Genomic DNA, 24,186 nt, shown 5'->3' with positions numbered 1-24,186 from the left:
AGACGACTAAGTCTAAGTCAATCCAGTTGTTTCAATAATGTAGTTTTAGATAAGTTTGTATGTGTGGTCCGTACAAACTATCCCCACAAACTAATATAGATTTTTTCAACAAATACGGCATGATCACTTTACTTAAAATTATTGAACCGGGTCTAGTGGTAGGTAGGTAGATGTGAATTGGTGGTGGTGGTTGGATAGTCCCAGCCATCATCCTATCACTTCCTTCACGTGCTCTTCGGGATTTCCATACATTTTTATATATAAATTCAACCTCATATATTTTTCTATACAAATTCAACGTTTAGCCACTACTTGTATTGATATAATCTTTTTTTTTTCTTTTTAAACATGTGCGTGACTCCAACGTCGAGATGTTTAATTTTGAGGTTGAGCTTTTAACTTTACGCTTGTTGATCTTCTTCGATCAATTTGTAATTTGTTAATCTTCTTTGATCAATCTTAATTTATTGATTTTTGACCACTTGATCTTTCTCAACTTATCTAATCATCAACTTATTGATTTTCTAAATGAAAATCGTGAGGTTGACGATGATACATAACGGGTCAAAACGGATAATATCTACTCGCGGTGAGCTTGAATTGTTATAGATTCTGTCATATAATAAGTTTTTGGACTTTTTTGTTTTTGAGTTCAGTCGTCTTTTTTTATTCAATTGTTATTTGACAATATTGAGATTCACCATTTTTTTTATTTTAAATTTTAACATAGGGACACATGTTATGTGATCGGGTTCAAAGAATAAATAATAAGAAATTGAATTGAATCGATCCAACTACACTCACCAAAATCTTTCCACCTCAACGTGTACTTTGTAATACAAAAGTGGTATACAAAAAGAATGATCCTAGTAGAAGAGGCCTTATCCTTCCACGGGGCGTTTCCCCCGAGTATCGTGTCCTCGACTAACTGAAGAAGCACGAGAATTAATTTCGGTCGCGCTTACAGTATTGGTGGTCAAAGCCGAGGAATAAGATACGCCAGAAGTTCCAACATCGGAGGCGAATGCAGATTTTGTATGTCGAGGACGGAGTATTCTTGGTCTCGTTGGTTCCTCCAAAGTACCAGGTCTCTTTGAGAGGAGCAAAACCACACGTGACATGGTCGGCCGTAGTTTTGGATCACCTTGTGTGCAAAGTAATCCAATCTGAATGCACATTGCCACTTGGTCAGGAACAGCTGAGGATGCTAATGTTGGGTCCATCATCTCCAAACTCCTGCCCTTCTTATATAGCTTGTAAGCCTACACCAAAATTCACGTCTAAGTAAGACCATGCACAATAAAAGGTTTTGCTTCAAACAGCCCTCTTTTCTTTGGCCTTCAGTCGTTCGAGAACGATGCAAGCCACCCACCATATTTCAAATGCTTATTTCACATTAGTGCGACCAAGTTCTTTTGGAGTTGTTTGGCTTACATTCCTATGGTATATACTTCACTTACATGCTTTAAACTAAGTCCCTAAGCTCCACTGCTCCCAGATATTATTCGTTTTGGCCCATTATGTATAGCCGTCCGCCTTACAATTTTAAAGCGTCGTAAAGGTTTCTACACCCTTATAAAAAATGTTTCATTCCTCTCTCCAACAGATGTGGGATCTCACAATCCACCCCCTTGGAAACCAGCGTCCTCGCCGGCACACTGACTGGTGCCTAGCTCTGATACCATTTGCAACTGCTCAAAGCCACCACTAGTAGACATTGTCTACTTTGACTCGTTACGTATCGCTGTCAGTCTTACAATTTTAAAGCGTCTACTGGGGAGAGGTTTCCTTCATTCTTCTCTCCAACCGAGGTGAGATCTCACAATCCACGCCCCTTGGGTGCCAGTGTCTTCGCCGGCACACCGCTTGGTGTCTGACTTTGATACCATTTGCAACCGCCTAAGCTCACCCCTAGTAGATATTGTCCGCTTTGGTCCGTTACATATGGCCACCAGCCTCACGGTTTTAAAACATGTCTCACAGAGAGAGGTTTCCACACCTTTATAAGGAATGCTTCATTCTTCTCTCCAACTGACGTGGGATCTCACAATAACTATGAGACTGATGATGATACGTAACGGATGAAAACGAACAATATATGCTAGCGGTGGGCTTGGACCATTACAATAATTCACTAAACTAAGCTCAAAATGTAAACTACACAGCTCACTCACGGTCGTGTTCTGAATACTCTAAATGAGTAACTGTGGCAGTTGAAATATATTACCCAATCAGTAGATTCTACGTCTAGAATTTGAGTACTTGCGTTGATCTTTATTATAATCAACCAACGCCATGAAAACCTTACCCAATCAGTTAGGTTTTCCGCTTCGAAATATGAGCCAAATGACGAGTTACGCTGGCCACTGATGAGTTCGAGGACCAAAACACCAAAGCTAAAAACATCTACCTTTGCTGATAGACGACCTTGCATTAAATATTCAGGAGCTATATATCCACTATTGTGTTCATGCACAGAAAGAAAAAATAAAAAATGAGTAGAGCCCACCAGTTGGGATTAAAAAATTTGATTGGTTTCCAAACAAACTTACTTTGTACCAGCAATACGAGTATTGACATAAGTTTGATCATCGGGGAAGAGACGGGCCATTCCAAAATCAGCAATCTTAGGGACCCAGTTATCGTCCAACAAAATATTACTAGCTTTAATATCACGATGGACAATGAGATTGTGTGAATCTACGTGAAGATATTGCAAGCCTCGTGCTATGCCAGCGATAATGTCGTACCTCCTCTTCCAATGAAGCTCTCCACGTCTGCTGGATTCTGAGAACATAGAGTGAGTAAGTGAAATGAAAATGGGTTGACAGTTGTTAGGAGAAGTTGTGAGCAGTACTTACTGAAGAGAAGCTTGTCAAGGCTCTCATTGGAGACGTACTCGTAAACCAGTAGCTTCTCAGAACCATGAACACAGTATCCCAACAAAGCAACCACATTTCTGTGCTGCACACCACCCAACAACTTGGCCTCACTCATAAACTCTCTTCTTCCCTGTTTTGAATGATGGGATAACTTTTTAACTGCAATAACTCTTCCATCCTTTAACTTTCCCTGCAACAAACAATTGGTAACAAAAACTTAGACTTTTCCTTTCTACCCCGATGCCACGATCAAATGTTATGATACTCAATTGTTGTAGCAGAAGCGGAAGTAAGATCGATATTGTTTATGCCAATCTCTTTAGGAACTATGATTCTCCACAATAGTATGATATTGTTCATGATCATAAACTCTCGTGGCTTTACTTTGGATTTCACCAAAAGACTTCATATCAATGAAGATGTATTTCTTACTTATAAACTCAGGAACATACTCTAAATTAACCAATGTTGGGAGGTAACCAATGTGGGACTCCCTCCCAACCATCCTCAACACACTCTCACACTACAAAGTTTCTCTTCCAAAATCCTTCCTAATTGTCTACCGGCAAATACAAAATGGCAATGATTCCACCTACTGAAGAAAAGGTGTTAAAAAATTGGGAGACAAATTAGAAACAGCGGTGGCAAAGAAAAGATTGGAGAGAGGGAGTAGATTTGGAAGAAACCTTGTAAACTGGGCCAAAGCCGCCTTCGCCGAGCTTGTGAGTTGGATGAAAATTGTTGGTAGCTTGAGCTAAGGTTTGGAAGGGAATAAGCTTCTGTTCCTTAGCTGCAATCTGCTCCAAATACTCTGCGCCCTGGGTGTCTAATCCAACGCTATCAAAACATACATACATACAGAAAAGAAGGGAATTTGTTGGAGCTACCTCTAGAGGAACCCGATCGGAATGTTGTTTTGAGTTTCTGCAACAAACTCTTGAACTTCGTGGCCATGCTCGTCTACGCCATCAAATAGGGATGGCGTTGCTGCTGTTGTTGCAGAATGGGATGATTGGAGAAGGGGGGGAACAAACAAAAATTCAATTTTGATCTTCCAATTGACTCACTGCTTGACCACTGAAAAACTGGAAGGGCAGGGCAGTTCATCTGGTGGGAACATTAAATGACAAAACTTTTAAGTCAAGAAACAGTCAAACACTCATAAACCCTTTTGTGTTGTCGGACAAACTCTTCTTTTAAGTTATTAATTTGTTTTGATTTTTCTTCGCCTCGCCAAAGTTTTCCACATTCTTCCCAAACATTATTAAATGCCGTCTAACGTTTGAGTTGAAATTATATATTTTATACACGCATCTAAAACAATAGTATAAAGTATATGTGTCCGGTTAGAATTCATATTAATTATGCATGTATACACGTAAAGGAGTTGTTACTTTGGAGGGAATATTAATGGTAATATGCATGTAATATCATTTCTCTTGTCTTTTAATTTTTTGTTTCAAAGTGTAGATTAAGAATGTGAAGGTCTTTCTCGTTCAAAATGAGAAGGATAGGCTTATAGTTTTGTCAACGCAAGATAAGTGAGCAATTCCAAGCAATTGATTTCCTCAATTTTGGTCTTCTACTTCGGTCTAGCTCTTCAGTAGATTAAGAATGTGAAGGTCTTTCTCGTTCGAAATGAGAAGGATAGACTTATAGTTTTGTCAACGCAAGATAAGTGAGCAATTTCAAGCCATTTATTTCCTCAATTTTGGTCTTTTACTCCATTCTTATCTGCTGACGAACCTAGTTGATAAAAAAGTCGAGACTACTTTTCAAAATTGCATTCAATAATTGTCTCTTGTTCTTCTTTTTTTATTAAAAAAGAACATGCTTCTCTTTCCAAATGCATTATTTCTTATTTCTTATTTCTACTGCTCTAAAATTTTAAACTAAATAAAAACAGGATAAATTTTTCATAAAGTTGAAACCTTTATTTTATTACTTAAGAAAAGTAACAGTTATCAAATCAAACAAACAAGGCAATCTGAATTTGGAAAAATTCGTTCACATGTGATAAATAATTAAAAGAAAAGGAGAGCTGGAGCTGCCATTAATGATAATATTAGGCTAATCCAATACGGCAAGTAATTCACGGTTACACTTAATTTAGGCTCCGATTGGCACCATTCAAATTTGACTAAATGTGTACTAAAAGGGACTGAAACTAAAGGTTATCTCGGCCAATACGGAAGAAAAAATTTACATTCTAAATATAAAGATGAGAACATAGACTCCCTCCACTGGATTCTGCCTGCATGGCATCTTGAGGTAAACCTCCACTGGATTCTGCCAGCACGGCATCTTGAGGTAAACCTAAATTCCTGTTGATCAGTGAAATGTAAAAAGAGAATGCAAGAACAATGAAAGGATCTGAAATATGATGACTTGATGAATTATACAAGTATGCATAAATTTTTTAGTAGAATTCTATGCGCAATGCACTCAAAATCAGCCAAACAATAGAACGACAGAGTTCCAGCTAACTCGAAATTGTCATGAATTTCATTTGCTACGTATTACACCCTTCACTATACACTCACTGGAAGTTTCAACCCAAACAAATGTCGCACGCCCCAGAAACAACCATTCATTGCAGCTTCAAGAAAATCGACCCTTTACATCTCGCCAAATATGGTGGAAAACCAAACCTGTAGACTAAATTACACGTTGGAAACAGCCCCACGAGCTCTCTACAGAAGGCCTGTGCTTCCAAATGGATTGTTAGCATTTGGAGGAACAGTATGGTGGTTAGGAGCAGAGAATGCTCCAAAACCTGCATCACCAAAAGGATTTGTAGGATCCATCGTAAATGATTGTTGCTGTGAAAAGGTAGGTTGGTATGGACCAAAGGGATTAGCCTGCTGCTGAGGTATTGGCGCCATTTGAACTGATGGAGCTGGAGCGATGGCATTTGAGTATGCAAATGGATCTTGCACCTCAAATGGATTTGGTGCGGGCTTACCATACACGGGCTGTAGAGAAGCTCTATATGCACCCTCATCATATAGACTGTCGAGAGTGAGTGTGTCCAGCCCACCAGCCTGGTACATCATAGAATGAAAACAACAAAAAAAAAAAAAAAAAAAGATCTATCAATTTGATGGAAGAATATATCACCAGCGTTTACCTACACAATAGTTATATTCCTAATGCCTTAGAACTCTGGATTCCCGTGATCCTAATAATCCCCTTAAACTTCAAAGAATCTAATTCAGAAATGTCCACTAGCTAAATCCAAGACTTGCTCATCTGACAAAAATTCAAGGAAACCCCTAAAAGATTCTTATCAAGGCCCTAACTATGTTCGTTCCATTCCAGAATTGTTCTCAAGTAATAATGGCTAGAAGTTTTACACTGGAGAATGAAATGGTTTGAAATTCACAATCGCATTAAAGCCTACCAGTTGTCTCTCATTAGTTGATGAAAGGTTAGTACTTGGAGTGGTGACCAAGGCAAGCTCCCATCCAGTAGGATCGAAATCCTTTGGCTGTGCACCATTGGAATGAAATGTGGGTGCTGCTGCATCTGATATTAGGTTCGCGATCATTAACAAAAGTGGTTAGTGAAATTTCTCAAGTAACCCAACTAGAAATAGAGACTGAGAATTTACCACCAGAAGGAACTATGGCTAAAGCCAAAGCATTTCTGTCCTCAATCGCAGATACTTCGGTGGTATCAAGACTCAATCCCTGAAGAAACCACCAAGCAAAAAGCTTTATTTATTTGTTGTAATTTTAAAAGGTGGAAAGGATGGTGGATTAAAGCATTTATCATCTATTACCAAAAAAAAAAAAAAAAAAAAAAAAATTATGTCTATACCAATAGATCTCCAGTATCTAAATGCCTTTCAGGAGCAGGAGCTGGTACTGGAGGTGGCAATGGAGCCGAATCAACAGGAGTAATAGAAAGATCATGTGAAGGAGATGCCTCCGTTTCATCAGTGGGTAAGTTCGGATCTTCAGAAGGGGAATCTTCCGGCTTGTAAGTAAGTTGCAACTGTCCAGGATGAGAAAATATAAATTTAAACATTGTGAAACAGAAAATTTCTAATATACATAAATAATATACTCTAGGACACAAACAGACAATAAAAGAGAAAAGAAAGTCACGGTACCCTGTAAAGTAGATTAGAAACACGAAAATAGATCCTAAAAGCAAATTCTCACAAATAAATCCAATTATTGGTATGAAAAGTGGTCAAGAATATACTAACCAGTGGTTCATTTGGTACCGTAACCATTCGTGGTGCCTCCCGAATGTACTCTTCCATCGTATTAAGAAATGACTGCGGAGGCTGGAAGTGGATAACGAAGCATGTAGTAGGGAAGTATAAGTTCATACTATAAGCTTAAACTTGATAAGAAACATAAATCGCTATAATATCATCATTACTTCTCTTAAAACAGGAAACTGGAAATTCCTAGCAAGTTCCAACCCTTTGCAAATATCATAGAAATCTGATAGGCTTCCGGCCTGCAGCATGGAAAAGGCAAGACAAATAAACCCGTAATACCTGTTGGTGTCTGATATAAATAAGGTTGAGAGACATTTGAAGGGAAAACAACCAAAAACAAGAAACCATTGCAAAAGATAACTATAATATTTAGAAACAAAAATGAGTTCAGAAATACCTGTTGGCCAGCTCTTTTGTAGATATCAAGGGCTTTGATAGCCTCATGTCTTGGCATCTCAAAAAACTGTAGGAAATTGAATAACTTTTCTGTCACCAATGCACTCTATGTATCTGAGTCCTAAAGTTTTGATTCCTTAAGATACTTACCTTGTCAACGAGATTTATAATTCCATCATTAATAGCACAATAGATTTTAAAGCTCTCTTTCAATACCTGAAAATAGCATGTCACGGCATTATCAAGACTGGGAATAAAGCAATGTTAATGAAAAGTATACTTTGAGAACAGATACTACACTTGATCTCAGCCAAAAGGCTGAGAGAATTTTAGAACTCTTTCCCACATAACAGAGGATACAGGCATACAAGAACAATGGCTTTTGCCCACATAAAGAGCATTATCCTGGTCCTTACATATGAAACATGGAGAAACAGAGGGCGGCTGGTCAAATAACAAAATCAAAGATGTCCAAGTTTTTTTTTTTTTTAAATTTCACCATGTGAATAAGACACCCCCAACCCCAACAAAGTAGTAAAGCTGTTCATTGAACGTTAAGTAGGATGAGGGGAGGCATGTATCTTTCTTATAACTCTTAAATTTCAATCCATTACGACCTTGCATTTTTTCTTATCCATCGAACGTTAAGTGGACAGGTAAAGGAAAGGAAGTCTAATTACCTATACTAAGCCTACCTAAGAAGCTAAGAAAAAGAGGATATGGCCCAGAAAAGATGAAAAATAATGATAACAACTATAATAATAATAGAGAAAACATTAACATTAATAATATTCTCTGCTACAATAAAAATTATCCTGGAACTGAGATATAAGTAGAAGAAATTCAGCATACCAGTGCCAGGGCATACTGTATAACATAATTCCCAATAGCTGCTCCTTCAGGCTGTAATTTCAACATCAGGTAATTTTCGTACTTAGAAGGTCAAAGTAAAGAGTTCTAAAAAAAAATCCATATTCTGAAAAAGTTTATTTAATTATCAAATGAAAGTTGGAGGTTCACAGGTGTCAAAAAGATACCCTGCAGCCAATAAGACGATACAAAAGCTGTTGCAAGGCAGGCAAATGTTCCAACAGTTCTTCACTGTCCAGTTCCCTGGTTCTGCTGTAGCCCTGCCAACAAAAGGAACCATGGCTAATGAATTTCAAGAATCTATGAACTAAGGACACTCCTTAGCCACTCCAAAATGCATATCTTTGTATGTATAATGACACATGTTTATTATGTTTAATAAATGTTCCAAATGTGCCCTATAACTATCAAACTCATATTCTTATATAGTTTCTTTTTTTTTTTTTTTTTTTTTTTTTTTTTTTTTTTTTTTTGTGGGGGGTAAGAAATCAAGCTTTTGTTGAGAAAAATGAAAAATGACGGTATAATTGGGCAACAAAAAAAAAAATGCAAAACGAACTTCCTAAAAACTATATAAATGGACTAAAAAAAAATATATATATATATATATATATATATATCAAGTCAAGACCATAATTACAAAAAGGTCTAGTGGTTGATATCCACGAAGAGACATTAAACCTAACCACCGTTCAGACCTCATCACAAGATTGCTCCAAATCTCTAAAAGTTTGATTATTTCTTTCAATCCAAACCCCCCACAAAATAGCAAAGAAATTGGCGTGCCATAAAATAATGCAACTCTTAACGAAAAGGCAAAGTTAGACCAAAGGTGGACAACCACCTAGCCCAAAGGGACTGAACAAACCGGCAACCCAATAATACGTGAAGAAGGTCATCAGCCTGACATTTACACCGAATGAATCATTGCAGTGACAACACCAAAGAAGAATATCTCGAAACACAGTCCAAAGTGCTGACTCTTCCATGTATTTCTTTGGTTTGTTTTAATACATATGAAACTATATTATTGTTCTCGTCCAAACCATATTATAGAGACAAAACCAATGCCATTGAGATTGAGGATTAAGGGAAAAGGAAGAATTCTTTACCAAATTTAATTTGTATTGATACTAAATAGAAAGTTCATAGAAAAGCCTTCATTTCTCTTAAAGAGTCCATCCAAAGGATCGTATAAAATGCAGGTTGTAAAACCTGAGTGTCATTTCAGGAAGAGTTGAGCCAGCATTTAACCAATAATAACCTAGAAATTAGGATTCAACCATTCGATTTAACTTGGGTGAAAATAGGCATTTCAGTACTCTACTAGGTCCCCTTGACCATCCAGAGATCATGAAAAATTGTCATTAGGCTAATAAACTTCACCCCCAGTCAACTGAATAAGCTTCCACCTCAGTAGAGGCAACCATATCCATAATTTACAAAAAGAAAAAAAAAATCTCTACGGTTAATTGGGATGTTTATAATAAGAAAACTATAATCACATTATTATTACCGATAGTCAAAAAGGGCATGCATCTTCCATATTATAAACCTGAAAAAGATGTTATAACTCACTCATACATGTACCATGCAAGGAGGCCAGGTGAATTAATAAAATTCTTCAATACAATACCTTCTCCTGACCTTGGGCAGGTCTTGGCAGGCGTTCGGATTCAATGTCATACTTTAGTATCCTGAAACATTCGAGTCGCTCCTCTAAAAACAATGCATATGTGCGTACCCATGCAGAGCAATCCCAAGCTATGAAAAGGATATACGTATCAGTCATCTATTATTATTGATTACACTATTAGTGTATCATTTGTATGAATCACAGAAAAATAAGAGAAGAGGATCTAAAGAATTTTACCGATAGGACTTGAATCATCCTTAAAATTAGACAGTTGAATAATTCGGGCTCTTTGTGTAAAATTCAAAAGCTCTTCCCTAAATGTTGGATCGCCCTCCCTCAAGGTCCTATGTATGACGATCAATGTTTTCAAAGCTACCTGTAAAACATGAAGAAACTTATATAGTGGATGCAAAATGAAATGAAGTCAAAAGAAACAGTAAACAATGAGTCAGCTGATGAGCATTATATTGTGACATTCATTCCACTGACAATCATGGATTATTCAATATCATATTTGTCAAAATGACTATGAGATACAGACATTTCGTTTTGGGAATCAGGAAATATTTCAATCTTCAGGCCACACAGATCATACTTCATTATCATAAATAGATGAGACCCTAGAAATTAGAAACAAAAACTTCAACTAATAAAGGGTTAGACCCAAATGGTATTGTATTTATCATAGCAGGAGAAATATAAATTCACCAGAAATTACAGAAATACGCATTTCCTTTCAAATGGTAATATTAAGAATCAGAAAAAACAAATTACATATCGCAGTTTTCAATCGTGGAGTATCAAAGTTGAAAAACAACGCAGATAATGCAAGTACCAAATCCAATGCAGATAATTAGGAGCACTAAAGAAAAACCAGTTACGTCAGGAACATAACCATTCAAAAGAGAGGATAGCTAACGAAACCGCACATGTTTCTTATACGACAGTTATCATCCAGATAAAAAGAGGCTAATGCCAGAAAGAATAACAAATTCCACAGAGAAATTCAACCAAGGTGAATAAAATTGGTACCGTCCAATTGCGCGTCTTGGACAAGCGTCGAGCGAGGGCATGAATGCAATAAGCAACATCAGCGCGAGGTCTAATTGCAGATGTAGCAATCAAGATTTCTGAAAACACAAACAGAAAATCAGACTAAAACAGTAGATTTGGAATCAGAGAAACAAAACGGATCTAGCAACAGCAATCACTCACTCCTGAGATGTCTCTCTTTCGGCGGGCACTCGACGTGGTTGGTAGATTTGACTATTGCCACATCCAAATCCTAAACTCAGACAAGAATCCCGCAGAATAAGACAAGGCAAAAACGCAGAAATCGGATCAAACACCGATCGACAAAATCGAAAATAAAGAAGAAAAGGAGAGGAGAGAATCTAAAAAAGAAAAATGAGAGAATACCGCGTACTCGCTGTTGACATGGGCAAGGCCGACTTTGGTAGAATCCTTGAGAGCGCCATAGGCTTTCCTCCACGTCTGAAGCGTAGCCATATTCTTGAAGCACTGTCTCTAAAAATTAGCAGTGTTACGTGTTGAGATGGCCTGAATTCTCTGATTACTCTGTGATTCCGTCTCTATGATCCAACGAAGAACGAGAGGATTTATTGTGCGGAGAGGAAGGATCGAATAATGGCCCTTACTCTTCCTACTTTTTTTTTTTTTTTTTTTTTCCTTTTCTGAATTTTGCTCTGATTTCGGAGAAAACGAATTCCAGTTTTTCTGGCCCCATGGTTTGGTATATCATACGTGTCACCGTCATTATTTTTCTATTTTATTTTATTCTGTTTTTATATAATATAATGATAATTAGTTTGATGGGTATTCATATGTTTATATTAAAAATGGTCGACTTTGACTCTGTTGCTCTTTCTCAACCATCAATATTAAATCAACCGTCTTTCTATGAACGGATAATTAAAGAAAAAAAAATGTTATTTTGAAAAACATTATTTTATATTAATACTTCCATCCCCTAAACTCTATCATATATCTCCAAACTTAATTACCACTAAAACTAAATAAAATAAAATTTTAATCTAATAATTTGTAGTGTAAATATTATATTTTAGTCTCCAACATTAAAAATGTGTATTCTTTTAATATATGGGTTTATCGGCTAGCTTGCTTAGCAACCACCTCAACCTTTTCAATAATTGAACTAAAAAAAACAATAATTTTTATTTTGGACTTTTAAAATAATTATTTTAGTTGTTAAACTTCTAAGAAGTGTTCTTGTTCTTTATTGGTATATTATTCGGTCATATAATATTTGTTACCAAACACTCTTATTTATTTATTTATTTTTTAAACGTAAGTGGTTTGAATATATACTCAGCAATAGCAATTACAAGGTAGAGATTGAAACAATTGATCAACTATGTTTTTGTGCCAAAATGATATAAATTAAAACAATATCAACTACTGGCTCCATTTTATAGTACACAAAACGTGAAAAACGTGCAGGAGAGAATTCTAGAAGCTGAGAAAAAGAGCCCTAACACAGCCTTTGCCTCTATGTCCTGCAGCCTAACAAATGAAGAGAAACTGTAATCCAATTTTAAAGCTACAAAAGACTGAAAACATATCGCCAAATAATAACACAAGCTACAAAATTCCATTAAAAATGAAAGAAAAAAAAAACATTATTTCTTCCGAAATTACATGTGTATCCAAACTCCCTTTTTGATCTACTGCCGAGCCTGTGAAGGTTAGAGTGTGCAAATAACTTAAAACAAAACTAACAAATGAGAAAAACCAAATTAAAAGATGCTAAAATGGCTATCCAGTCTTTTTATGCAGTGTTAACTTAAAAAACCCTACTACTTCCACTACTCTTGTATCCCCCACGAGGAACACAAAGGATCTAAAACGACTGACCAACTAGTTGTGCGATTTCGTTACCGACAGGGTTTTGGTTTCCCTGCCCATAGAGGAGCCAAGGTTGCTTTCACGACATTGTCAACTGCTGCTTCATCGGAGGGGAACAAGGTCGGAATTTGAAACCTTGGCAGACAATGCAGGAATGCCGGCTCAGAAAGAGTGTTGTGGGATGAAAGCAGTGAGTTTCTCCCAATCCAAGGACTCTATGTTTGGGGACATGACTGCAGCACCAACACCTAGAGCGATGACTATAAGAGCCATACTTTTCAGACATCCATGGCCTCGCGAAACCCTGTTCAGTATCGACTTGGCATACTTATCTGCCTCCTTGTATTTGGATTGGCAAGCACCCACTTCATCACTAGTCAATGCCTCCTCGTTCTATCAATGTAAAATCGTATGAAAAAAAATGTAATAAGAATGGTCAACAACCAGTTCAATTCTTCAAAAGTATGCGCTGGGTTTTGCTCAAGAATATAGAAACTACCTTGGTTCTGAAACTTTTTAAAGTTTCCCTCAGAGCATCAAAAGGAGATAATTTTAAAGAATGCGCTTTCCAGTCATCAGAAAGTTTTTTCAAAACGGAGACACTGGCTTCGAGATTATCCTCATAAATCTTGTCCTGCAAAAAAACAATTGCATATTCAGAAGGACGGACTTCAATCAGATCGAGAATGGAATTAAAATTGATTATACGTATAGAAAAATAATTCGGAATAGCTCACCCATTGCTTGTAGCAATCAGCATTTTGGGTCAAACACCAAATGAAAATATTAGTAGCTTCACTAGATAGCTCTGAAACACCTGTTAATAGATCTTCTCTCAGTTACTGTTCATGAACAACAAACACGTTCCCTTCATATGAAAAAGGGTAAGGAAAAATGAATAACATACTTTCTCCAGCTGCTTTGGCAGCAAAAATAAATATCTGCTGTGAAACTTGTTTCATTGCTTTACTGCCAGGAGCGCCAGCAAGCGCAACCTCCTTCAAGGTTGGATAGATAGCCTCAAACCTTTCAGTAGCCTGCAAATGGTTCAATGTCAATAAAAACACATACATAGTGTTTTCAGCATATATCTTAGATAATAGCAACAGTTTCCTGAAGTATACTGACCTTCACTCTAGCTGACGATGCAGGGAAAGTAACCCGTAGAAGTGTTTCAAATGAAGAAGGTGGAATCAATCGCTCCCCCTTCCTGACAGCACCATTTACCAGAATAGTACGGGCTTTGGGAGAGGACAAAATTCTGCAGCAAAATAATCTTCCACGGTTAGGAAAGAAAAACTGATAGGGGAGGGAGCGTGGAGGATGAGCTATTATAGCAAAAGGGAAGATAGATGAATTGGGAGATAATCCAGTATTCCCACCTTTCCACTAACTGCAGAATTAGATCTCTAGACTGAGGATTACAACTTCTAGCACTAACTATGGGCAAGAGGTTATGTGCCCAAGCATAAAGCCCAATCGCAAGATCTGCTTGACAAGCCTGGCAAAGGAAAAAGGAAATCCGGTATAAGAAGCATAATAATAAAACCTAAGAATCAATAAATTATGAATTGCATATTATTATTAATTCACCTGAACTATCATCCAGACAAGTACTGGAAGCTTATCCTGTCCTTGATACTTTGAGTTTTCCCTTATGGTTGGCAATACTTGAATCAAGACATCAGGTTTTCTTCGCAATACCATTGCAAGAACTACAAATATGGCAACCTGCAATGTAATAACATGTTAACTCTTGAATCATGCAGAAAATATGTGAACACACCCTCTTACTCCACCCATACCCGCAAAAAGAGAAAGACAAAAGTAATAGTAAAAAATAAATAGAAACCCATAGGCATCTGTACAGCTGATTGTTATTAATAACTAGAGAGTCATGGATTTACAAATTTATGAAGGTCAAACATGTATTCCAGAAGAGTAAACGTTAAAGGACAAGTCACAGAAAATGGTAAAATAAATGCGACCAGAAAATGGAGAACATAGACTATAAACAAATATCAAGAAATAAGAGATGGATAAAAGAGATATGCATCATGATCCATCACCTTCATCCAATCAAATAGTAAATAGATTGCTTGCTTATGGTAAACTTATCCTTTTCCTAGTTGAGTTTATTATTATTATTGTTATTACTAGTTAAGGTTAAGCATTAGTTAATGAAAATTGAGTTCTTCGACGTTACTTTATAATATTATTTTTAACCTCATCTTCTACCTCCTTTGGATCTCTCTTTTCTTGATTTCTATTTTGCAGTGCTTCGAAAAACAGCACAAAAATTTCATATTCCATCAACCTTGATAGCTATCCTTCATCTTAACTAGACAACTATAAATCACTAGATTCTAAAGTCAGCCTGTATCGAATAGAATCAGCTATATTTTAAGATTTATTCTATGAAGGGATCGTATGAGTTTAAGTTAGAGTTCTTCAATTGCTAGAAAATTAAAGAATTAGTTAGAACGAGATCATTTTGCTTCACAAGCTCCAAAAGGAATTAAAAAAAATATTAAAAAAACTTATTTGTCCTTAAAAATTTGGACTTTTTCTACATTTATTAGATCCAACACCTAATTTTAGCTATGGAACCCTAAAAGGTTGTTAACGCTCAAAACCTTAACAAAAAAGCACTAGAGATGGGAGTCATGTTAAACAGAAGAACTCACGTTATCAGTGTTACATGTGGGTTGTGTCAAACCAAATATGAACAAAACAATGCACCGTTATCCCTCCCAATGTACATAAACTTTGAACGAACAAAACAGCGGTGCTACTGATGATACCTGAGATTTAGATGATGCATTTTGTACACCCTTTTTAGAGCCTTTGGCACTAGTTTGTTGGCCCACAAAGTCAGCAAGAATGCTGTCTAAAGACCATAAAACGAAAGAGTTGAGGGCCTCAAGAGAACGTTTATTGAGCCAGTCAACTGATGCCTTATAAACATCCTCCGAAATGTGAGAGAGGGGGATCTGCAAAAGAGTAGATGAAACAATTAGGTCACAAGGTGTCATTTTTTACAAGTTCCATCCATTTTATGTCAAAACACAAGAAAAGAGAATGTAGGTACTTGAGGTCGAGCAATTGGGAAAAATGAAGAAAGAAAGCTCATAACTAGGCAAAACTGGCTTGTATTTCGATTTAACTAATGCTGCACAAACAACTTATAAAACTCGTTTTACTTCTCGAGCAAATCAAACATATCCAATAGCTAATTTAGAAGAATATACTCATGTCACCCAAAACCAAAGACAATACAGAAAAAGTAAGATGCTTTTTCATCCCAAAATTCAGTCCCTCCAATCCAATGAAACCCATGAACAATTATTACAGACAATCAGAGCGGAAAAATCGATGATAACACCAAATATGCATCTACAAAATTATAAAAATAATAATTAAAAAAAATAATTTTGCCCAAAGATTATTCTCCTTCAGAACAAGAGACCTAGAGGGTTAAGTACAACCAATCAGAAATACGCAGCACAGAACTAAGAGAATTCATCCACTTCACGGCGAATTGCAGAGAAATATTACATAGCAAAGATTGCTAAACTCACATCAACAATCTTAGCTACCGAAGACTCCCTCAACATTTTCACCCACGGAAATTGAGAAGCGCTCACGCCCGAGAATGCGCGACCAAAGTAATCCGCAAACCTCATCAGCTGAATATCCTGCTGAGTGTCGTACGAGCCCTATAACCAAACATACAGATGGAAGAAGAAGAAGAAGAAGAAGAGTCAATACAACCAACCGACAGCAAATTCTTTTCCAACCAAGCAGATCAAAATAGATCAGATAAAACCAAGAATGCATCATCGAGCAGATCATTTCGCCATACCGACACATCGGTCAAAAACGCCAACAGATCGTTCACATCGATCTTCGCAGCGGCCTCCGCAACGGAAATCTTAGGCTTCTTCGGCTTCTTCTGCTTCAACTTTTTGGCCTCCTCGTTAGGCTTTTCATTCTCCACACCCTCTCTATCGCTATCATCGCCATCCTCATCGTCAGACCTGATCTTAGATCTAACCGGAGCATCCTCGTCGGCGTCAATAGCCGCGGCCTTCTGCGCCTCGACAATTCTACGGCGGCGCTCCTGCGATTTCTGCTCCAGCGATCGGAAAACGTTGTCCCCAGCGGGAACGGTACCATTAGCCACGATCTTTCCAGAAACTGCATCGGCAGAGGGCTTGGACGTCTTCCTCTGGCGCTTGGCGTAGGTAACCTTCTGCCAACCATGGTCAACATGGGCGTGGGAGAGGGGGGCGTCGTGATCTTCATTAGCAGCGGTGGAATCGAAAGCAACGTGGTTGTCCTCCATGGCTGACGGGTAGGTGGATGATAATAATGATGGGCGCAGGGATTTCAACTGAGAATCAGAAAAGATTCTACTGGTTCCAAATTGAAAAGAAAGGAATTGAGATTGAGAAGAAGAGGGAGGAGAATTGAGTGAAGAAAAAATGATGTGAAATAGAGAAATCGAAGAAGATCCGTGAGATCGAATCGACGATGGGATTCAAAGTCGGAGAAAACAAATTTATAGAGCGTTGACTTCCAACAAAGGCCCATATATTTCACCCTATTTACAGGTGTGCCACAGCCGATTTTTTTTCCCTCTATAATGATCATATTTCATTTCTAATTTTCTGTTTTTAAAAAATTTATTTGACTTCTATCCAAATTCAAGAAAGTTACTCAATACAAAATTTTTTAGATTATTTTTAAATGATTATTAAATACAAAATATCATATATATTAATATCAAAATCAAAGATTAAAAAATCCAACAACATTTCTATATATATTATATATACATCCATTTTAGAGTCAACCAAATATCTATACTATTTTTATTATAAATATCAATTAAATATATTTTTTATTAACAAGTTACCAAATAAATTTTTCTTAATTAATATCTAAAATAATTTTTTATTTATAAAAAATATTAATCAATATTAATTTTTTATGATATATTCATGAATTGTAAATTAAATTTGGAATATATATTTAATAATGTGATGGGCACGTGTAGGATAGAGTTTCCACCTGTTGGGTCCATTATTTATAAAAAAAAATGATAAAATATTTTAAAATTGCAACATAATAACACTATCGTGGATATAAGTATATAATTTAAATCATAATCATTTTAATTTATTTAAAATGTAAAATATTTTGTTCATTAGTAATTTTTCTAATTTTTCTAACATCAACCATATGAATAAAATTAACGGTCTTATTTCAGTAACACTAGTTGGAACTCGATAAAGAGTAGGTAAAGAACAAGAAGGCCTCCCTCAAAAGCCGCCTCATCCTTAAGAAGGCCTCTCTCGGTATATTCTAATAGTGGGGCAGTTCTATTTGTTGAAATCAAGTTCTTCCGTAAATGAGTACTCTTCACACCGGTCTACCATAGCAGTACTCTTCTCAAGAGACCTACCACCTTCTCTCCATTAGAGATCATCGTAGTCTCCGGTCCTCAACCCTCTACTTACTTTGTAGTTATTACAAATGATTTTATTCAAATGTTTAAGTGGAGGTATCCTATACAATGAGCTCGTAAAAATGAAAACACGTATCATTATCTTTTAATTTGATTTGTAATAAAAAATTATGAACGCTATAATGTTTACACGTCTCATAAGGTCATAATACTCAAATTCCAGTGTTTGCGAACTTCTCCACTTCTCCAACGTCAAGGAAACGATCACAGCCGCTGGCCACCAAAAATCTGCCAAAACACAATTAAATACACATCCATTTGAGCATAGATTTGAGCATAGATTTGAGCACAGAGCAGAGGTTAGTAGGAGCATTTATACATACTTATCTCTGAAGTCTGTAGTGATTTGAAGGCAGCCTCCAGGCACAGATGATTGCATGTTCAAAGCAAGGTTTGGATTGTGGATACTCTGCCTTAAATGCACCCACCCAACTTCCCTTCTTTCCTTGTCAAACACTTTAACCCTGCATCAATCAATCAGTCAGTCATGTTGGTACTAACAAGATTGAACTCTCCAAGATTTGGATCATAAATTCTTCAACTTTTAAGCAGACCTGTACATCTGCGCATCAATGGGCTTGGGATGATCATTCATGTCCACCAAGCAGCCCTCACTGACCCAACAATCACCACATGAGTCCAGTTCCCATCCCTCCAGCTTCCCTTCCTGTTAACATTCGTTTTCAAATCTTTAAATCTTCCAATTAATCTTTAAAATCTGTTGATGTTGTTTACCTGGACGAAGTTTCTGAATGTCTCTATGATCTCCACGGCCTTAGCTTTGGCAAATCTTGGCTCTGAGATTACATTCAATCTCAACTCCACAGACTCCAATGGCTCTTCAAGATCTTTTACAAGGCTCCCGATCCCTTCATCCGATCCCTCCAGCTTCATTCTCACCATTTCAATGATAATCTTCACCACCATATAAGCCCCATCGTCCAAAAAATAATTCTCCTTAAACGCCCCATGCCCCGACGTCTCCATCATCAAATGCGTCTCCACCCCATCCTCATTCAGCTGAATTCCTTTGTCGATCACATTACGATACCCGACGCGGTACAAGCAATGCTGCCCACCTCGGTCCGTGATGAACTTGGTGAGCGCAACGCTTGTGCGAGCGTCTGTAACAATACAACTCCCAGGGTGCTCTCGGAGAACAATGGCCGACATTAGAGCAATGAGTTTGTCGCCGTTGATCGGGTTACCCTCACGGTCGACAACGCCACTACGATCGACGTCGGTATCGAAGACGACGCCAAGGTCAGCTCCGTGTTTGAGTACGGCAGCTCGAGTGAGTGACATGGCAATTTTGTCCTCTGGATTGGGGATATGGTTGGGGAACATGCCATCCGGGTTGAGATGGAGAGAGCCAAAGGTGTCTGCGCCAAGCTTGTCCAAGACATCCCACGTAAAGAAGCCTCCCGATCCATTGCCAGCATTCACTATTATCTAGAATAAGGAGAATGGTTACCTTTAACAACCGGCTCAAGTCCACCACTAATAGAAAATAGAAAAAAAAGAAAAAAAAGAAAGAGGAAGGACCTGAAATCCTTTAAGAGGAGTATCGTAATGAGTCGGATGGTTGATTCGTTGCTTAATGATATCTCTGAGATGTCGGGAATAAGCCGCCATGAAATCCACCCTGGACGGCGGCGTTCGGAGAAGGGTGGAGACTTTGACCACTCTATTGGCGTACTTCAGGGCGGCTCTCTCACATATCTCCTCCACCTCCGGCGAGCTTAACCCTCCTTTCTTGGTGAAAAACTTCATCCCATTTCGTGTATAAGGTAAGTGAGATGCTGTCAACTGCAACACATTAAAAACATAAAAAAGTATAACGAACAAATTAAGTGTTGAAGCACAAAAAAGAAAGAATTGTGGCAAATACGAACCATAATGGAAGCATCATAAGAAAAAGGAGGCAACACGGTGCTCATGAAGCACGCAGGCGTGGTGGCAAGACCCATGTCGAACACCAAACACCCCGCACGACTAACTCCCGCGAACACTGCAACACTCAAAGCACTGCCGGAAATCCTCGGGTCTCTCCCCACGGAAACACTCACACGCTGCTCCCCTCGCGGCTCTGTTTCCTTCTCTAACCCCTGAATGATCCAATCCCCAAAGCTCTCGGCAATGGCCTCCACTGTCGCTGCTGTTAGATCCACCGTCCTTCCCTTCTCACCCTCCAGCGCCACCCCTCTCACGTCCGACCCATTCTGCAGCCGCCGGATCTTCCCCATCTCCTCCTCGTCCTCTGCTACTGCACCGCCTTGCTCTGCTGTCCTCCACGTCGCCCTCACTGTCGCTCCCGCCACTCCTCGCCCGGCAGCGCGTTTAAAAAATGCGAAACTAATCACATTCGGATTAAAGGGTCTGTTTGGAATCAGAGTTGGTAATGATTCTGCCCTCGTGATGGGTTTAAGACGTGTTGTTGTTGAAGTGCTCAAAGTGGCGGACGCCATTGTTGCAGAGCTTGGAGAGATTGAAAGAAATAATTTCCTTTTTAAAAAAAAAAAGATTTTGTGTTTGCTGGAAATGAATTGAATTAGGAGATGGCCGGGGAAGATAAGAAGAGGGATATTGAATTAGAACCCTACATTTGAATTTTGTTGGAGAAGAAATATCTATGAACAAAATTCCAAACTTTGTGTGATGGATTTTTTTCTTGTTTGTTTTATGCGTTGTTCGGAACTGATCTATTATATGATCATGTGGATTATTTGAGGAACTGATATTAATGTTTTCTTTTTGTTTGGGTGTCTTTGTGTTGGAAAGCTCTTTGCTTGGAGGATATATATACGAACAAAAATCTAAGAAGAGCCAAGAGATATCTGGAAAGAGAAGGGAAGAAATGATTCAATTTTGTATGATTTGAATAGAATCAATAACCAATTAGAACTCCTTGATTTTGAACGTAACCATCCGACTTTTCGTACAAGAATCAATCATAACAATAAATGATTTTATAATTCAAAAACATAAAAGTTGCTCTAAAAACAAGTAAAATAAAATGTTTTAAAACCCAATAAGTTTGTCAAACAACTTTGGAACGCATGCATTTAAACAAACAAACCAAACAGTGCTAAATTCCATTATAAAGCATCTAAATTCACAATCTTATTTTTTTGTTGTACACTGCAATCATACAAAACCATTAACTCATGGAAAAGGACTCGTGATTATTCGCCACCAAAGTTGTTTAGACTCATGTTGAATAAGAATATTTTAAAAAGTTAGAGAGAGTAGAATAGTTGTCCAAAGTTGTTGGAGAACTTTCTCCAACCTTCCAAATTTCAAAATCTATGGAAGTAAATAATAGAGTAGATTAAGCTTAGGTCAAACAACCCGTTGGAGACACAAACACAACTAATACATTGAAATTTACAATCTTTGTAAGGTCTCTTCGATATTACTCGATGGTGGCTCATTTAATAACCCCACAACTCTCTCTCTCTATATGTGTGTGTGTGTATATATATGTAAAGAAACGAGTTCAATATGATGATTTCTCCAAGACAATGAATCAATTCACACAATCAGTAGCTACTACAGAGAATTAATGTGTCCACGCCTCAAATTAGTACGCAATACAACAATGGAAAAAATAACATTCAAACGAACCAATAATCTGGGGATACAAACTTCTTGTAGGCCAACCAAAATCATTTCACAAGAAACACACACAATGCAAATTTACATTCACGACTAAATCAAACGTATCTGATTTCTGGAATTGGTGTGAAATGAGAAAGCGGAGTAGGAACAGAGCATCGCAATGACGAACACGAACAAATGAAATCAAAGGAGGAGGCGATGTTTTTCAGGATAAAGAGTAGGTTCTCATGCCTTTAATCCCAGAAGCATTGAACAACTGAATCTGAATCGCGATTTCACCACATTCAACATTCTGTAGTCTGAGAGTCATGTCTTGGATGATCTTACCATCGTTCCAAACGCAAGGGCTCTCATCTGCAAGGTTGTTTGATCTGCTTGGTTGGACCCTTTTCACCACACAACCCTTCGGCAGACTCTCTAATCCCATATTCAAACACTCTATGTACGGTTTTATGTCGATCTCTGCATCCCCCATTCCGTCGTCTTTCGTGAACCGATCTTTGTCGAACACTGCCTGAGAATCCAGTGATGGAAACAGATGTCAGTGATTTGTTTCATGTTTGATCACAAGTTCGGAAGATTGTCTGAATTTCTCGGTTTAAAAGCGTGTGATTTGACTTACTAATTTGATTGGTGTGTTGATGTCCGTAATTGAGAGTGTGAATTCCTCGTTCCATTGTGGATTGCAGTTTTTTTTCACCACTCGAGATTTGAATTTCTGTACAAAAAATTAGTATCAAAAGAGTCATGCCATAAGATCAATGAAAAAGAAAAAACGAATAAACTTCATGAATACTCCGAGATCTTCCAATGGAAGTTACGGAGAAATTGCAATCTGCAATCAGAATCGGTTGCATAGTTTCGAAAGGAAAAAACCGAGCAAAAAGATTTTAACGGGGAAAAGTTCGACGAATATTTTGCAAGGAAGAAAGCGCCATCAGAATTTGATCTGTTTGGACAGATTTGAGAGGGAAAATCCGAACAAAAAACCTAAATACTGAAAAAATCGACAAATATTGGCAAGAAAATTCTAGAGAAATCGCAATCAGAATTCAAGCCGCTTGCACAGTTAAGAAAGGGAAAATCTAAACAGCGAAAACCTAAAAATGGAAAAATTTGACAAAGATTTCGAAGGAAAGTCAAAAGAAGGAAATCACAATCAGAAGTCGAAGCAGAAAATCCGAACAGAAACTTAAAATCTGAAAGTCGCAATCCGAATTCGAACAGCTCGCGAAGTTTTGAAAGGAAATTCGAAGGGGAAAATAAGAAAAAACCGGAAAATTTTGAGAAATATTCCTCAGAAAGTTGGAAAAAATAAGAATCCAAATCCAAATCCGGACCGTTTAACACTTGAACAAACAAATATCCTATAACGGGATGGTGGAAGAGAGATCGGTGAAGATGAATCGGAAGTGGAAGAAGGAACCTGGTTAGCGGTGGAGATGACGACGTAGGGATCGCTGCTGCGGGTGGGAGCATCACGAATGGCGAGATTGATGCCTCGCAAGAGGCGAATTCGAAGAAGTCCTGTCCGATTACTCATTTCAAAATCTTCGCATGCTCTTGAACACTTCCCCTTGTCGTCGAAGATTTTGAGAAGAGAATCGAAATACAGACAACGGAACAGAGGAAGAGATTTGTAATATTTATAAAATTGTAAATAATCTTCATATAGAAGAAGCTTGACCTTTTCCTCTTCCATTCCTTCATTTTTTTTTAATTTTAAGAAAAAGAAAATAAAAATAAAAAGTACGAATCTGGACATATTCAAAATGAGGTTTGGTTTATTTTGACAATTTTGACTGCAGGATTCGTAATTATCTTAATTTAAAATATTGTTAAAATAAATACATAGAGGAGCAAATTGGTTTAGTTTCCAAGAGAATTAATAATATTTATTAAAAAAATCCGATAGATTTTAATTTGGTCGACACGTCGGTCAAGGAAAAGAAATGAATTTTACTCGTGGGTTGCCGTGTCGTTTCCCTTGAATTGGTCATAAGTCAACTACCCGCTATATATCCTCATTTAGACGTTATATTATTTTATTTCATAATTGGAAACTTTTTATCATATAAAAATTAATTTATATCTTAATTTATAACTATTCGGTTTAATTGTCCAA

The 24,186-nt window shown here is 37.5% G+C and overlaps 5 protein-coding genes and 1 pseudogene across 7 annotated transcripts; all 6 read right to left on the bottom strand.

Annotated features, from left to right (window-relative positions):
• Window positions 1-761: 761 nt before the first annotated feature.
• On the bottom strand, window positions 762-4,123 carry LOC111787562 (cysteine-rich receptor-like protein kinase 43). Its single transcript, XM_087121625.1, has 6 exons — window positions 3,770-4,123; window positions 3,569-3,708; window positions 2,862-3,072; window positions 2,553-2,787; window positions 2,309-2,459; window positions 762-1,262 (listed from the first exon to the last, which is right to left on the bottom strand). The coding sequence occupies exons 1-6, from the start codon at window positions 3,834-3,836 to the stop codon at window positions 882-884; spliced, it is 1,185 nt and encodes a 394-aa protein (XP_086977751.1). The 5' UTR covers window positions 3,837-4,123; the 3' UTR covers window positions 762-881.
• A 1,129-nt stretch (window positions 4,124-5,252) lies between these two features.
• LOC111805488 (putative clathrin assembly protein At2g01600) lies at window positions 5,253-11,719 on the bottom strand. Of its 2 annotated transcripts, none has more exons than XM_023690601.2 (15): window positions 11,441-11,719; window positions 11,237-11,306; window positions 11,054-11,151; window positions 10,259-10,397; window positions 10,022-10,149; window positions 8,553-8,645; window positions 8,368-8,418; window positions 7,666-7,731; window positions 7,517-7,582; window positions 7,278-7,358; window positions 7,099-7,179; window positions 6,705-6,881; window positions 6,499-6,574; window positions 6,286-6,410; window positions 5,253-5,926 (listed from the first exon to the last, which is right to left on the bottom strand). In XM_023690601.2, the coding sequence occupies exons 1-15, from the start codon at window positions 11,528-11,530 to the stop codon at window positions 5,576-5,578; spliced, it is 1,692 nt and encodes a 563-aa protein (XP_023546369.1). In that variant the 5' UTR covers window positions 11,531-11,719; the 3' UTR covers window positions 5,253-5,575. The 2 variants fall into 2 exon arrangements, with proteins under 2 accessions (XP_023546369.1, XP_023546362.1); XM_023690594.2 differs by having other exon boundaries at window positions 6,496-6,574; window positions 11,441-11,718.
• On the bottom strand, window positions 7,672-7,845 carry LOC111782852 (U2 spliceosomal RNA; annotated as a pseudogene).
• A 912-nt stretch (window positions 11,720-12,631) lies between the features above and the next one.
• On the bottom strand, window positions 12,632-17,459 carry LOC111803518 (transmembrane protein (Protein of unknown function DUF2359, transmembrane)). The gene is made up of 10 exons (XM_023687960.2): window positions 16,773-17,459; window positions 16,489-16,626; window positions 15,712-15,900; window positions 14,501-14,638; window positions 14,290-14,408; window positions 14,036-14,168; window positions 13,815-13,944; window positions 13,645-13,724; window positions 13,407-13,541; window positions 12,632-13,300 (listed from the first exon to the last, which is right to left on the bottom strand). The coding sequence occupies exons 1-10, from the start codon at window positions 17,253-17,255 to the stop codon at window positions 13,070-13,072; spliced, it is 1,776 nt and encodes a 591-aa protein (XP_023543728.1). The 5' UTR covers window positions 17,256-17,459; the 3' UTR covers window positions 12,632-13,069.
• Window positions 17,460-18,497: 1,038 nt separating this feature from the next.
• On the bottom strand, window positions 18,498-21,008 carry LOC111791358 (phosphoglucomutase, putative / glucose phosphomutase). 2 transcript variants are annotated; one of them, XM_023672657.2, is made up of 6 exons: window positions 20,336-21,003; window positions 19,986-20,249; window positions 19,176-19,892; window positions 18,995-19,107; window positions 18,764-18,904; window positions 18,498-18,668 (listed from the first exon to the last, which is right to left on the bottom strand). In XM_023672657.2, the coding sequence occupies exons 1-6, from the start codon at window positions 20,906-20,908 to the stop codon at window positions 18,593-18,595; spliced, it is 1,884 nt and encodes a 627-aa protein (XP_023528425.1). In that variant the 5' UTR covers window positions 20,909-21,003; the 3' UTR covers window positions 18,498-18,592. The 2 variants fall into 2 exon arrangements, with proteins under 2 accessions (XP_023528425.1, XP_023528434.1); XM_023672666.2 differs by lacking the exons at window positions 18,498-18,668; window positions 18,764-18,904 and having other exon boundaries at window positions 18,993-19,129; window positions 20,336-21,008.
• Window positions 21,009-21,948: 940 nt separating this feature from the next.
• LOC111787796 (protein C2-DOMAIN ABA-RELATED 10) lies at window positions 21,949-23,719 on the bottom strand. Its single transcript, XM_023667852.2, has 3 exons — window positions 23,488-23,719; window positions 22,684-22,779; window positions 21,949-22,575 (listed from the first exon to the last, which is right to left on the bottom strand). Exons 1-3 carry the CDS (start codon window positions 23,602-23,604, stop codon window positions 22,267-22,269), a joined length of 522 nt encoding a protein of 173 aa, XP_023523620.2. The 5' UTR covers window positions 23,605-23,719; the 3' UTR covers window positions 21,949-22,266.
• Window positions 23,720-24,186: the final 467 nt, after the last annotated feature.

This window comes from Cucurbita pepo, chromosome 1 (genome assembly GCF_057944985.1).
Source record: "Cucurbita pepo subsp. pepo isolate OVF chromosome 1, ASM5794498v1, whole genome shotgun sequence".
In the NCBI taxonomy this organism is placed as follows: Eukaryota; Viridiplantae; Streptophyta; class Magnoliopsida; order Cucurbitales; family Cucurbitaceae; genus Cucurbita; species Cucurbita pepo.
This window is presented reverse-complemented; position numbering and strand designations above follow the sequence as displayed.